The 15,003-nt window shown below is 39.7% G+C and overlaps 1 protein-coding gene across 2 annotated transcripts; it reads right to left on the bottom strand.

The window, feature by feature from the left end:
• Positions 1-260: 260 nt before the first annotated feature.
• Positions 261-14,686, bottom strand: pias1b (protein inhibitor of activated STAT, 1b). 2 transcript variants are annotated; one of them, XM_086298786.1, is made up of 14 exons: positions 14,590-14,686; positions 11,625-12,057; positions 11,383-11,467; positions 11,166-11,213; positions 8,426-8,516; positions 8,188-8,322; positions 7,967-8,072; positions 7,085-7,158; positions 6,690-6,850; positions 5,864-5,997; positions 5,608-5,782; positions 5,370-5,509; positions 4,476-4,513; positions 261-2,253 (listed from the first exon to the last, which is right to left on the bottom strand). In XM_086298786.1, exons 1-14 carry the CDS (start codon positions 14,611-14,613, stop codon positions 1,906-1,908), a joined length of 1,992 nt encoding a protein of 663 aa, XP_086154912.1. In that variant the 5' UTR covers positions 14,614-14,686; the 3' UTR covers positions 261-1,905. The 2 variants fall into 2 exon arrangements, with proteins under 2 accessions (XP_086154912.1, XP_086154913.1); XM_086298787.1 differs by having other exon boundaries at positions 11,625-11,943; positions 14,590-14,666.
• Positions 14,687-15,003: the final 317 nt, after the last annotated feature.

Genomic DNA, 15,003 nt, shown 5'->3' with positions numbered 1-15,003 from the left:
AATGTTGCTTTTCTTTCTTCTTCTAATAATAACTGCCAATGATATTACGTAGCTTTATCCTTTTGTAACCTAAGACCTTGATACTGAAAAACAATTTCATAAACAATGCAGATTTCTTTTAAGTGCCACGCCGCTCCTCAGAGACGGTACATTTTTGCTGGCGACATTCAACCGAGTGATTTTGTTGCTATACTGAATGCTCTCAAAAGCTACCAGAGAAGCAAACGGAGCTGTCCTCACGCCATCTACAAAACATGCACTTCCTTGTATTGGTTTTAATTCTTACAAATATCAAACAGCACAGTAGACCTCGCAGCCGTTCAAAACGATCAAAGCTTCTATTGAGTTATTGACATCATCTGATAGCAAAACAGACAAACAGAAAATGTTACAATGCATGTCAAGCAACAATGACATCTTTAAATAGCATTAATTATATATAATTACAAAAGAAATGATCACATACAATGACAGCAATGCATGTTCATTAATCAAACAAATGCTGAAAAATATATATGATAATAAATAATTCTAACTGTAAGCACAAGTCAAACAAAATAAAGGAAAGGGAGGAGTCCAAAGTAACATAGATGATTTTGAGTTTTGGGCCAAAAAAAAGGGTGTTGTGATTCACTCAAACAGGTGAGCTTTCAGGTAATTTGTAGACACACATAAAGCTGAAAACTACTCAATTGCACATTGTAATGCTTCACTGCTCCAAACAGGCTCTCTGTAAATTAAAAAACAAAAAGCAACAAGTGCTAAAATCAAACCCAGTGAAATGTATTTAATCCAATTGCACTCAGTGAACAGTTTTACACCTTTCAAATATAGCATTTCACCTCACGCGGACCAGAAACTAGTCTCCCATTGACGGTGGAGCAGAAATTTATCGGTATCAACTCATCAATTGTGTTTTTTTTGTGCATGTTTTTAAGAATATAATATGCAAAGTAAAACAACTACACTTTGAGAGAGAAAAAATTACACAATACTGCAAATCTAAGACTTATATAAAAGGTCCGATAGTGGTTCTTGCTGGACCTGTGCCCTTCATTCACACAACAACAACAAAATAAAATTAAAATAAAAGTGTTGTCTTAACAATACTGACTTCTCCCAATTTATGTCATCCAGGTACAGTTTGAACAATTTAACATCGCTCATGTTTGATTTGAGTTAAAGAAGTGAGGAGGAAAAGAGAGCACTTACGACAATAGAAGGATCTAGCATTTACTCCTGCATTTCTAGTGGCAACAGTTCCTAGAGGCATAGGGAATGCTTCTTTAAAAAAAAAAAAAAAAAAAAAAAAACAGCACACATCCTACATAACTTACATCATAAATAATTATTTAAAATAATGACCACAGCATGAATGTTCTACTGAAAAAATTCTACAGTGATGGCAAAAAATGGCCGATCTTTCTGCTGCCCACAGCATGTCAACAGAAATAAAGCCATTTAGAAAATAAAGAAAGTGTTACCCATTTTCCTGTTTTGCTGAGACTTGCCTTTTGTACATCTATAACAATGCCCTTTTGCTTTATATTCTGAATATTACGCTCCATAAGGTTGTGACCCCCACTGCGTTCTGTGCATGTATACTGAAATAATGCCATTGACATGAATTATCGAAACAAAACCGTAAAAACAGGTACAAAAGGTACAATTTAATCAAAGGACCACATGAAGAGGTGTGAAAAAGTCTTCAGTATTCACAGAAAAATATCAACTGAAGTAACTCACCGGACAGGAAGCGTCCTAAGTTTATATACATATGATAAGTAAAATTGAAAATAGATTTTCCTCTCTGTACATAGCACTGTATTCTTTCATCTTCCTCTTCTTTATTTACAAAGAACTCCTGCTCTCGAGGTCTCCCTTGTCTTTCAGTTCTGAGTGGATCTAGTCAAGAGAGATAATGTCAGATATGGAGCCATAAATGGCCGCTGCAGCTGCTGCTGCTTCCACTGAGGACCTTGATAATCCTGAAATGGAATGGCTGTCCCTGTCTCTGTCCCGATCCCGGTCTTTGTCGTGGTCCCGCAGACTGCTCGAAGACACCAAACTACTGGTGCTGCCGCTGTTGCTGCCTCCGTTGGTGGCAGCCAATGTGCTGCTCCCCGGGGTGCCTGGCTGTTCACGTAAGAGCTGAGGGGAGCTGTAGGGCAGGAAACGGTTGAGGAGCAGGTCATGATCCTCTGAGGCTGAAGCCGACGCAGCTGCTGCAGCAGCCATCACCATATTGTAATGCTAACAGGACAAAGAAGAGTGACAACAGTCAAGCATACTGTGAAGAAATATGTTAAAGCCTAGTGCTATATTTACAAAACTTCATGACACTGAAGAATGGGGAGAATAAAACAAACCAAAAAGCAAAAACAGATGACCAAGTTTTAGTTTTAAGACAAACTACTAAGACCTGTGCCTGTCTGACTGCATGCATGCTTTAATATAATAAACAGTAGTTCAACTAACAGCTGCTAAAGATAGAAGCAAAATGGCAAATTAAGTTGTTTTAGTGAATATTAAGTTTAAGGTTGTTCCCAAATGTCACTGGCATGTTTTCCTGTGGTGTTGAATGGCGCTGTGTGTGAGTGATGTGCGGGCAGAGAGTCGTGCAATTTGGAAAGAGGGATGCAAACCAAGTTACTTTCATTAGTAACAATCTACAAAGACAATCACTAAACGCCTCACATGAAGACACCAGTTGTTGTAAGAGGATAACAGAAAACTAGTTTTAGCAGAAATCTGAGAATCAGTTTTCCAAATGACCTCAGATTTGACACGGACCTCAGCGTACACCTGCAAGTAGAGCAGGGCGATATGGCCAAAAATATTTATCACGATATACATTTGAAAATTTGCGATAACGATATAACTGACGATATAATTGATGCGAGACAAAATACTCCACAACATTACTAGCGCAAAAAGACAACCTTCCATTAATTTTCACTTAAACAAGAAGCTGGTTTTTATGTACATTAAAGCTTTATAAAAATGTAACAGTGCAAATGCAAATTCCTTGCTGAAAGTTTAACCAAAAGGCATTTCCAGTAGAAATGGGCTGACATATCCTGAGCATAACCATATATAATATCCACTGAAGTTAAAAAGAGGTGCTTTGCAACATTAAACTGTAGTGTGCAGTACGTATTTTTTGGACCATAAGGCACATTGAGCTAAACAAAGCAGTTAGATAAATCAAACTTTATTAAACTCATTCTTCTTGCTTCCTCCACTTCTGTACCATTGATTCATTGATGTTGAATTCTCTGGCAGCTGCTCTATTCCCATGTTGTTGCAGTATATTAATGACTAGCCTTGTATTGTGGATGGATTATCTCAGTTGTTCTCCTGACTGACGTTTGGTCCGTTTACAGCATCCTGCCATGCGATTGCATTTGTCTCTAACCATGAGGAACCTTAGTGTTCATCCTCCAGCTTCACTGTTTATGTTATGCTAACATAGCTGTGTTGCTAGCGATCACGTAGCACATCATTATATACCAGCTAGCCCAACTTCAGTAACCCTACAAACGTCACTGCTGTTTAGTTTCCTGCCTTCATTTATGTTGGAAGTGATAGCAGAGCTGTACGTTTGATTTTTTTCAGAAATCTCTCAGTCAGAACATGCTATATCATGCTTAGGTAACTAGCGAAACTAGCGAGCTAACTTCCGCTAGCTTCCTGCTAACTTCTAACTCCGTTAAATGTAATAACTTTTGTTTTCATGGATGCCTGGAAGTTAAACTTCATAGTTACACCTGGTAAAGCAGCAATGCTGATCGTTTTATTAAAGATGAAAGAATTTAGACAGTTAACTCTCAGTGATGCTGCAGTGTTTGTTTGACCTGAAGAATACGGAGTTTAGGACCCAGATTACTCCCAGATTTAAGAGCATCTTAGTCCGACAAATACAACAATAACGACGTCGGCTTGCATGTTCTGCAAAAAAATGTGCTTTGTTGTGTATCTGACGGACAAACACCAAACCAGTTCCACATCACTGAAGTTGCACCATTTTTACAAACCAATTCTGGTTCATCTGTTTCACTCAACAATCGGCCATGTGCGTATGAAAACAAAGGCACTGCGCATGCGCGTTTTACTCATATTCTATCGCGATATTTCATTTTCCTATCGTTGCCTAACATTATACCGGTATTACCGTGAACGGTATAATATGGCCCAGCCCTACCTGCAAGTGTTATTTGTTAGCGAGATAATAATTCAAACAGCACTTTAGTAACTTAAGTATGTGAGAAAAAGTGAGGTTGCTGTATGTACAGCACTAAATGTATGAATAAAGCTTAGTTTTGATTTGCACAGCTATCACTGGATAAAAAACATCTGTAAATTTATTTAATTCAATGTACAGATCTAAAGATTTGTCTTACTGAAAATATATCACTCTTTTACAATCTATTTAGGCGGGTTTGTGGTCGCTGGATGAGAATGAGTAACTGTACCTGATTGTCGCCTTGAAGGAAGGAGAAGAAATTTTGATCTGTAAGAAAAAGAAACGACTTTACAAGCTGCGTTCAGAGGCATGAAGTCATTACAAGTGAATAATTTTCAACCGATGTATTACAATGAAAATTCCCCAGGTCTCCAGTATATGGAATATTTCCCACAACAAAAACCTTTCTTTCAATTTAATCGACACATTAGAGCCAAATATTTTTACGGAGGTAATTTGAATATCTTTTTATTTTATTAATCCCTCCCAAAAAGCGTCCATGTTCTCCATTTTTTCAGTTTCCTTTTCGCTCAGTGTGTAAAAAAAAAAAAAAAAAAAAGTTCTGAGAAAAAGTTTTTTTGGGTTTGTTTTTTTTTGGAAAAGTAGCATTTAAAGTAAAAATTTAAAGTAAAAACACCTTCCCCAGTTAATTACACTGGTACATTTGATAAATTATCTGATTAGAGAGCCAAATTATTCAGTACAACAATAAATGTGTCCTGATAAGGAAAATTTTGTAACAAAAACCAAAGTCTTATCATTCTCAGCATGCTTTAAAAAAAAAGAAAAAAAAAGAAAAGTGTTACAAAATTTCAACTGACCACTGCACGAAAACAAAACAGAACAAAAAAAACAAACAACCAACCAAACGAACAGGTTTTTGTTTCTACTGTCTCACCCTTGCGCAAACCTACGTGACTAATGTACACTTAATGACTTACAATAATCACTGTGAAGTTATCTCCCTATGACATGGCGACACTGTAAGACATCAACATTATCCCTAGTTCTGTCTATCAGGAGGCACACTCATGCTGGTAGTCAGATGACAGAATTTAACACATACACGCTATGATGGCAGTGAGATAAAATTCATTTCCTTTAGGGAAATTGACGGGGCTACCTGGCAGGTCACTGGCTGTGTGATAGTAGTGGCGGTAGTCCTGGATGAGAGGTGGTGGGGGAGGAATGTAACTGGTCTCCACAGGTGGCATGCTGGGAGCTCTGCTCACAGGTGAGGCCTGGCTGTGCAGGTTTAGTACTCTGGGAGGAAATAACATCATATGTTTAGAGACAAAAGCAGACAGAGTTGAACACATTTTTTACAGTCATCTCACTTCCTTTGCAGTTTCATGACTTACCCTTTGCTTGCAGGTGGAGAGACGGGTGACAGCGAGGGACAGGCTCTTTTAGGAGGCGGCTCGTCATCTAGCTCATCTTCTGAGGAGCTATCCAGTGTCAGATCGATCACATCTACTTTCTTGCAGTTGTCATTAGAAGACCGTTTGTGCTCATGCGCATCGGTTCCAGACAGATCTACAAGGAAACAGCAATGTCAGTCTGCGTTCCCAGATCATGGGGAAGATTAGATTTAAAGATTAAAATCAACTGACATACCGCTGTCTACACCGTTGTAGGAAGCAGAAACCTCCTGCACTTCTTTCTTTGACCTCATAGGGGCCCAGCTTCCATCTTCTTTGAACTGGATTTCATCACAGTCAGAGCAGCTATTCAAGATTTCCATGAACAACCTAGAAAAACAAGCCATTCCAATTCTATTACAATAATCTTAAGTACTTGTGAGTCACTTAAAAGTCAAACTTCAGAATTACAATACAGCTGTGATTCATCATGAGCAGATTGAGCAACTGATACTAAATAAACATAAACAAGGATTTGTATTATTGGCAATTCCTGTCCAGGAATCCAGTCCAGAAACAGCTGTGTTCAAGATAGTCAGGAGACAATAAAACACAAACCAAAGAAAGTCTGTTTCAAGTTAAAACAAGAAGTTTAACTGAGTTTAATTGCTTATAAAGCTACACGCTATTTATGCAGCATGCAGTTTTATTATTATTTATCTTGACAACTGTCAGACAAGCTGCAGGATTATCCTGATAAAAATCAGGAATGCAGGATGTTAAAGTTAAGCCAACTTTAACTTCATAACCAGATGACTGCATCCGTTTTTGCTAAAGCTGTCTGATCAGCAACATCCACCCAGAACAAGTGGGTTTAATCAAATTAAAAAGGCATTCAGCGCATCCCTTTTTTGCCAATGTTAAAGAAACCTGCTCCACCCTTTCTGGTCAGAAGACGACTGGATTAACATTTCTACAAAGTAGAGGAAGGAGAGCATTTCTGACTACATCATACTAAACGGATGGGCATGGAACCATACCCGACATTAAAAAAATAAAATAAAAAAAAAAGACGTGCTCACCCGTCAATAATTAGGTGCTCATATGGTGCCTTCTTGTCACAGACTGGACAAACCCATGTTGGCTTCTTCTCATTCATTTGAATATAAAGAGTAGCATCGAAGCACTGGAGGTGTGAGCATGTCATTGCTCGGCAGGGGATTGTCAGCCTCATCTTCCCCAACTAAAAAAGAAAAGAAAAGAAAGATAATTCGATAAATGTCGCTTTCATTGACTGACACAGTGATCAGTTTTATACTATATAATAGCACAGAACAAAAGCAACAGTCCCCAACCACTTTACATCCAAATACCGTAAACCTCAGGTCACTAAAACTGTAAACGTATTTCTTGTTGCTCTAACAGCAGGCTAAGAAGCAACTAAGAAGCAAGGAGGATAGTGATGAATGGTACTTACAGGACACAGGAGAGAAACTCTTAGACTTGTGGTAGCAATCTCACTCTCTGGATCGGCCGTCAACTTCTCTTTGACTGTAAGCAAAACAAAGTGCTAGAGTCACAACTTTTTAATGTTTAATGGAATTTGTTCTTTGACACACTTAAGGTTCAAAATGTTGCTTGTGTAACAATGTTTTAAGGTTATTATAGTTTGTTGAACTAAAAAGACATAACAAAACTAAAAAAGTGGAAAAAAGTTAACATGTATTGAAAAACTTTAAAAAAAAAAATAACATAAAAGAAAAGCTCTTAAAACATTATATTACAGTAGAGTCTTCACCTTAGAATATAAAATGCCTTGAGGCGACTGTTGCTGTGATTTGGTGCTACAGAAGTAAAACTGAACTGAACTGAAGCACAATGTTGTTGCATAGATTTATTGAGACCAAACATTGTTCCCAGTGTGTCTGTGTTAAAGGAACAATTGTGACCTTGCTACTGACAAATTATTTCATATTGCAAATATAAAAAAACAAACAAAGCTAAAGTAAAAACTAAACACTTTAAACATTAAAAACCAAACTGAAACAAGCAAATTCAGGGGAATTACTCTGATAGTATTGTAGAGTCCCACATACAGTAAGGACTACAAAATTGTGAAGCAGAAAATGTAAGCTCCACCGTTGGCCTTTGTTCACATAAACAAACAGAGGGACTTTTCCAGAGAACATATGAGGAATGCAAAGAAAAGTACCTTTACCTTTGTTTTGACTCTGTGGTCAGACCAGTTAGAAAACTGTAGCAGAGTTACTGTATGAAATTTCTGTTTCTTAAATGTCATTCTCACAAATCATGGGGCAGATCCAGTTCTTTGTACTTCCCAATTAATATCGTGACTTACTCAGAGCCCTGGAGTGGTCAGGGTTCCTGATTCCTTTGGCCCGTAGTCTTTGCAACAACACCGCTGACGACTGCTGTCTGACCAAATACACAGCCATGGAAAAACACTGAAAAAAAGAGGAAATAATAAGCAAACCAGGTCATGCTGATGGTTCATGTTCTCCTCACAACTCCGCAGACCATTTGTTTAAACATAAAAAAATGAGAATCCAGTGTGTTTACCCTGCCAATTTCTGAAGTCCATGACACCACAATTGTGTTGGGGACTGTAGTAGACAGCCGGACAAGAGACGTTATGTTAATGGGGCGACTGGGCCTTTTTGGTTCAACTCCATTTTTGGTGGGAGGAAGATATCCCTATAAGGAACACAACAAATTTAGTAACTCACAGTCACATTATTAAACACTGGAAATGCTCTATGACAAGCAAACAAAAACAAAACAAACACCAAGGACTCACCGGAAGATTACAAGGCTTTCCATTCACCTTCACGCACAGATTTGGGGGGAAATGGTCCTCCTGGGGACAGCTTGTCTCTGATAAGCAAAATCTGAAAATAAGAGAAAACAAATTGCATCGAGGATAAGTTCAGATGTTGAGGAAAAAATGGCAAACACAATTTGTTTCTGTTCAGTTACCACTTTGACAAAAAGGCTGGCTTTCTTTCTTTCTTGCTTATTTTAGGTTTTCGGTTGTGTCAAGTACAGCCATCTCCATCTATGATACAGGAGAGCACTTCTTAACGGATGTCATTCACCAGTTTTTAATGTCATTAAGTATTCTCTGTCATATATACAGTGGGGCAAAAAAGTATTTAGTCAGCCACCGATTGTGCAAGTTCCCCCACTTAAAATGATGACAGAGGTCAGTAATTTGCACCAGAGGTACACTTCAACTGTGAGAGACAGAATGTGAAAAAAAAATCCATGAATTCACATGGTAGGATTTGTAAAAAATTTATTCGTAAATCAGGGTGGAAAATAAGTATTTGGTCACCTCAAACAAGGAAAATCTCTGGCTCTCACAGACCTGTAACGTCTTCAGTAAGAAGCTTTTCTGTCCCCCACTCGTTACCTGTATGAATGGCACCTGTTTGAACTCATCATCTGTATAAAAGACACCTGTCCACAGCCTCAAACAGTCAGACTCCAAACTCCGCCATGGCCAAGACCAAAGAGCTTTCGAAGGACACCAGGAAAAGTATTGTAGACCTGCACCAGACTGGGAAGAGTGAATCTACAATAGGCAAGCAGCTTGGTGTGAAAAAATCAACTGTGGGAGCAATCATCAGAAAATGGAAGACATACAAGACCACTGATAATCTCCCTCGATCTGGGGCTCCACGCAAGATCTCATCCCGTGGGGTCAAAATGATCATGAGAACGGTGAGCTTTGATCCCAGAACCACACGGGGGGACCTGGTGAATGACCTGCAGAGAGCTGGGACCAAAGTAACAAAGGTCACCATCAGTAACACACTACAACGGCAGGGAATCAAATCCCGCAGTGCCAGACGTGTTCCGCTGCTGAAGCCAGTGCATGTCCAGGCCCGTCTGAAGTTTGCCAGAGAGCACATGGATGATACAGCAGAGGATTGGGAGAATGTCATGTGGTCAGATGAAACCAAAGTAGAACTTTTTGGTATAAACTCAACTCGTCGTGTTTGGAGGAAGACGAATACTGAGTTGCATCCCAAGAACACCATACCTACTGTGAAGCATGGGGGTGGAAACAGACAGGACGACTGATCCGTGTTAAGGACAGAATGAATGGGGCCATGTATCGTGAGATTTTGAGCCAAAACCTCCTTCCATCAGTGAGAACTTTGAAGATGAAACGAGGCTGGGTCTTCCAACATGACAATGATCCAAAACACACCGCCCGGGCAACAAAGGAGTGGCTCCGTAAGAAGCATTTGAAAGTCCTGGAGTGGCCTAGCCAGTCTCCAGACCTCAACCCCATAGAAAATCTGTGGCGGGAGTTGAAAGTCCGTGTTGCTTGGCGACAGCCCCAAAACATCACTGCTCTCGAGAAGATCTGCATGGAGGAATGGGCCAAAATACCAGCTACTGTGTGTGCAAACCTGGTAAAGACCTATAGTAAACGTTTGACCTCTGTTATTGCCAACAAAGGTTATGTTACAAAGTATTGAGTTGTATTTTTGTTATTGACCAAATACTTATTTTCCACCCTGATTTACGAATAAATTTTTTACAAATCCTACCATGTGGATTCATGGATTTTTTTTTCACATTCTGTCTCTCACAGTTGAAGTGTACCTCTGGTGCAAATTACTGACCTCTGTCATCATTTTAGGTGGGGGAACTTGCACAATCGGTGGCTGACTAAATACTTTTTTGCCCCACTGTATGCTGGCTTGGGAAATCCTACAGGCTAGACTGGATAAATTATGTGTTCTTTAAAGCAAACTTCCCCTTTACTGTTTAGTGTGGTAACAATGTGTCCACATCCAAATATGCTTGTACTTTTCTTTGATTATTTTTGTAATCCCTCATGTCCGTTGTGAATATAAACAAAAGCCTGAGCCCCCAAGAGAAAAACATGCCTTGTATCCTTCACTGTTCATTTGAAAATTTGACCTCAATGTAATTCAACTCAATTCTTATCTTTGCGTAGCTGGGATGGGCTCCAGCCCTCCAGCCCCCCCCCCCCCATGACCCTGATAACGATAAGCAGAAGAGCATGGATGGCAGGATCTCATCATTGTCACTTATCATTAACGATAACTAAAATCATAATTAGCAGGTTGAGGCTTTCATTTCTTAAATTTGAAAAGAAAAACACTAGCAGCATGCTTAAAACAAACAAAACTGTCGTAACTTTTGTTCAGGATTAAAACATTTAGAAACAAGTTTCCAGCTGCATGAGCTCTCTTAGGCTTTTTGTTCTTTGGCACGCTTGAGGATCAAAATGTTGCTTGTGTATCAGTGTTTTAAGGGTTCACTTATTACTTGTAGCCACTTAGTTTTCAAACCTTTTTCTGTTCTGTCACTTAAAAGAAAAGTTAGTCTGGATGTGTGCACAGTTGCTCTTTTTTTCTCTAAACTTTTGTTCATGTGACATTACTATTTCTGGCTGATTCAAAATGGAGAGCAGCTAAAAACAGACCCATTACTCACACCGCCACATCACACCGATTAAAACAGATGCTCAAAAGAAAAGGCTATCTTAGTCATACCTTAACTGGACTTGAACAGCAAAGTCACATTTGGTCCCGGATATGTCCCTGAAGAATTCAAAAAGAAGAAATATTTAACACACAACACATGAATGACTCGGTTTTCTCCGATATTTAATTATAAAAGGTTAATTAGCGATAAAGCTTTAAAAGTGACAGTTATTTGCCTTCTCATTTATTTAACTTGCCGAATGTACCAAGAAGCTTTCTCACTTACATGGAGCTGCTGATCTGCTGAACTTGCTGCGGTGTTAATGCAAAGGCATAACATGCTTCCTGGAACCGCTGACTGTTGTCTGAAGCTATGAAAAAGAAACCAGAAACACAGAGTCAGTGGGGAAACCTACAGAAACGACTGAGGTCAACAGATGCTGAACTTTTACCCGGTGCTTTCATGGGATGCACGCAATGGAGAGGTGCTATCACTAAACAAAGCTGAACAGGAAGTTGTGGACTCACCCAGGCTGGTTGGCTTTATCAGCTCATCCAGCACATCGTAGAATGACAATCTCTGGAGCTTGACATCAGGGTGTACAGGGTGCAGAGCGGAGGAAAGATGAGGCAGACTCAGCTCGTGCTTAGGCCCGAGTAAGGAAACAGGCAGCAGCGGTGATGGGGAACCGTGGCTGTCAAACCCCAGTTGGGCAAGGCCAGTGGGCAAGCTGGCTGCAGCGTGAACACCGGGAAGAGCTAGGTCCACTGGCGAAACCATTTTGGTTGGAAAGCGCCGCCTGTAGAGCTCTTTGATCTTCATCTGCACTGCGGGACTGCAACCAGCCTTGAGTAGGTGGAGAGCTTTGGTCAAAAGTTCATGTTTGCGCCCATGCTTATTCCGTCCCGCATATCCCAACAACACTTGGAGCTCAGAAACACGAAGGCTCATTACCATTTGCTGGTGAAAAATGAAGAGTGAGGAAAAGAAGATCTATAACAACTTAAAAACAAAAATTTCTAATCTGTCATAAAGAAACAAAAAACTATTTTGTCAATTAAATACAACTGTTAAATAATTTCTTCTTCTTCTTCTTCTTCTTCTTATTTTTAAATAAATAAATAATGCTTTTAAATCCTTTGCTATCTTGCAATGTCCACACACAACATTTTCACTGAGTCATTAATATTTGTCTGTAAACATAGCCCCTCTGAGATGACTATGGAAGAGACAGGCTTTTGGTTAGATGCAGAAATGCACATTTCTAAATGCAACGTCTTTGTACTTTTAATTCATAACACATCAGCACATGTTGCTCGTGGTAAAACAGGATGTGGACATGGTCAGCTGTACAAAATAATGGAATCCACTACAGAAACTTTTTGAGACATTGTCCAAGATAATCTAACTCTGGTAATGTTTGACAATGAAGGTGGCAACGCTGCAACAGACTGCATTAAACTATATGGTGGTTTTATTTTTTTCAAGGATTTAGCAGGACTTGAGTTTCTTTTATGTTTGTTTAAAAACAAAACAAATATTTTAGAGTGAAATGCAGTGAAGCAAAGCAACAACACTAGCCTGCATGACAGCCTCTGAGACACAGAGAGAATAAAAGTCAATTTTAAATAGTTTCTACTATCTTACATTCTACTGTAAAGCCTCCACTCATATTCTTGTGCTGACTACATGCTGTAATATCTTTGTGGATGACTGCGTTGCAGACAAATAAAGCAACGTCAGCATTAAAAGGACAGGCTGCAATCATATAGTCCATATGCAAATATTTTGGTAATCTCCTCTGACAATCAATCAGTGACCTACCCGGGATAAATATTTAAGCAATGGAAAATATTCTCATGACGCCTTAGAGGTGCAAATTATACTGTGAAGTTGCATAATATGTACTTATTAAAGCTGGCTTGAGAAAATGGTAAATGGCCTGTATTTATATAGCGCTTTTACTAGTCCCTAAGGACCCCAAAGCGCTTTACATATCCAGTCATCCATCCACCCATTCACGCACACATTCACACACTGGTGATGGCAAGCTACATTGTAGCCACAGCCACCCTGGGGCGCACTGACAGAGGCGAGGCTGCCGGACACTGGCGCCACCGGGCCCTCTGACCACCACCAGTAGGCAACGGGTGAAGTGTCTTGCCCAAGGACACAACGACCGAGACTGTCCGAGCCGGGGCTCGAACCGGCAACCTTCCGATTACAAGGCGAACTCCCAACTCTTGAGCCACGATCGCCCCGAAGAAAACTTAAAACATAGTTTGGAGATGACTACAATGGCATTTCTTTTTTCTGTAACACACTCCCATAACAGGGTGGTGCCTGCCATATTCAAGAATAAGGGATCACAGAGAGCTCTCTCTCTCTCAGTATAGTATATACCACTAATAAAGACAGTCTTGGTGGTTTTAAATACCAAATGACTAATTAGTGTTAGAATCTGTGTTCTTTTAACTGCAACACCAGCAGTGCAAATCAGAATCACGCATGAAAACACCTTTATAACACATTCCCTACATAATGATGAAGCCAGATTAAAGAAGTGTACTGCAGTATTGCGCAAATCCAACTCTTAACTCAAAAGCGGTACTCTTAGAAATTACAGATAGATTTAAATCTTTAGTGAGCTCATCTCAAATGCATTTTATGCTGTACAAAAGTAACACTTACTGATCAACCTCAATGATTGCTACAGTACAGTTGATATGATCACCTTTGGCAATGCAACGTGTGAGTATCGCAGATATTAGTTCATTTGAAGTGAAGATCAAAATGAAAGCCTTTTGCATGTAGTGTAATTATCCACAGTGAAATAATAATCCATTAACAATATTAAATTAGAAAGTGGGGACACACCGCTGTGGTTTAATAAGTAAAAACTAACTAACACCGCCCGCATGATGCTGGTGTGACCTCACTGAAACAAAACAAGACTTTTCATTGTGTTAACTTGTGTTTGAAAACAAATCGCGTTGGATTACACTAAAACAGGAGTGTGGACAGTGTCTGTAATTTGTTGGACTAGATGTCAAAAGTATAGCCAATCCAAGTTAACCTGCACTAGGATTCCAGGGAATAGACAGAGCCCATCTTTAACACACACTGCGGTTCGCACGGCGAACTACTGTTAAGGCTAGGAGGCTAACATTACAATGCCAGTGGGTTTCACACGCTGACAGGAATATTAGCTTCATCTCTTGCTAAAGCCCACATCCGACCTTATATAAGTGCAGGTGAACCACAGACAGCCTAACGCAGAGTGTGCAACAATAACAAAGCTAGTGCTACCGAGCTAGCTCGTCAGCTAACTGTCTATCTAGTCGTTTCTGCTCTGCTGTTTTCTTATCATATGCCTTCATAACAACACTCTTCGGGTGTCTACTGTTAAGTGTCAACGGCGCTAACACCTGAAATTGAAATCTCAGTGTGTGAAACGTTTATTTATCAAGCTAACGTATGTACTCGCTTTACCTTCAGTTCCGCACTCTCCGCCATCTTGTTACACTGGTTGCGCAGGCGCAACAGCCATCCTCAAGAAACATAAAAAGTCAGTTTTCATTCTCCACAGTGCACAGCAGGGGGCGCTGCTGGCACACAAACGACCACAGGGCGTCTCCGAGGTATTACAGACTACTTTGAACAAAAGCAGGGCGCACCTTCAGATCTTAGTTGGCTTGCTCTGCAGTACGTAAAGATAAAACAGGGTCGCAATTAGGCTTAAGACGCAGTGTTCCTTCCCTTTATTCGTGCTATAATTTGTAAATCTTTTATTTAATTTGTCAACTGACAATGGAAATATTTGATCCTTATAATTAAGTCATTTAGACGTAATTAATATTGGCAATCTTAACTTGGGAATCCGCCACTTTTTCCTTGTCTTATCAC

This window comes from Aulonocara sp. 'chitande type north' Nkhata Bay, linkage group LG7, assembly GCF_057382095.1.
Source record: "Aulonocara sp. 'chitande type north' Nkhata Bay isolate Kocher_YH1m ecotype deep benthic linkage group LG7, A_spYH_male_GT1.1, whole genome shotgun sequence".
In the NCBI taxonomy this organism is placed as follows: Eukaryota; Metazoa; Chordata; class Actinopteri; order Cichliformes; family Cichlidae; genus Aulonocara; species Aulonocara sp. 'chitande type north' Nkhata Bay.
Note: the sequence above shows the minus strand (reverse complement) of the source record. Positions and strands in the feature narration are given on the sequence as shown.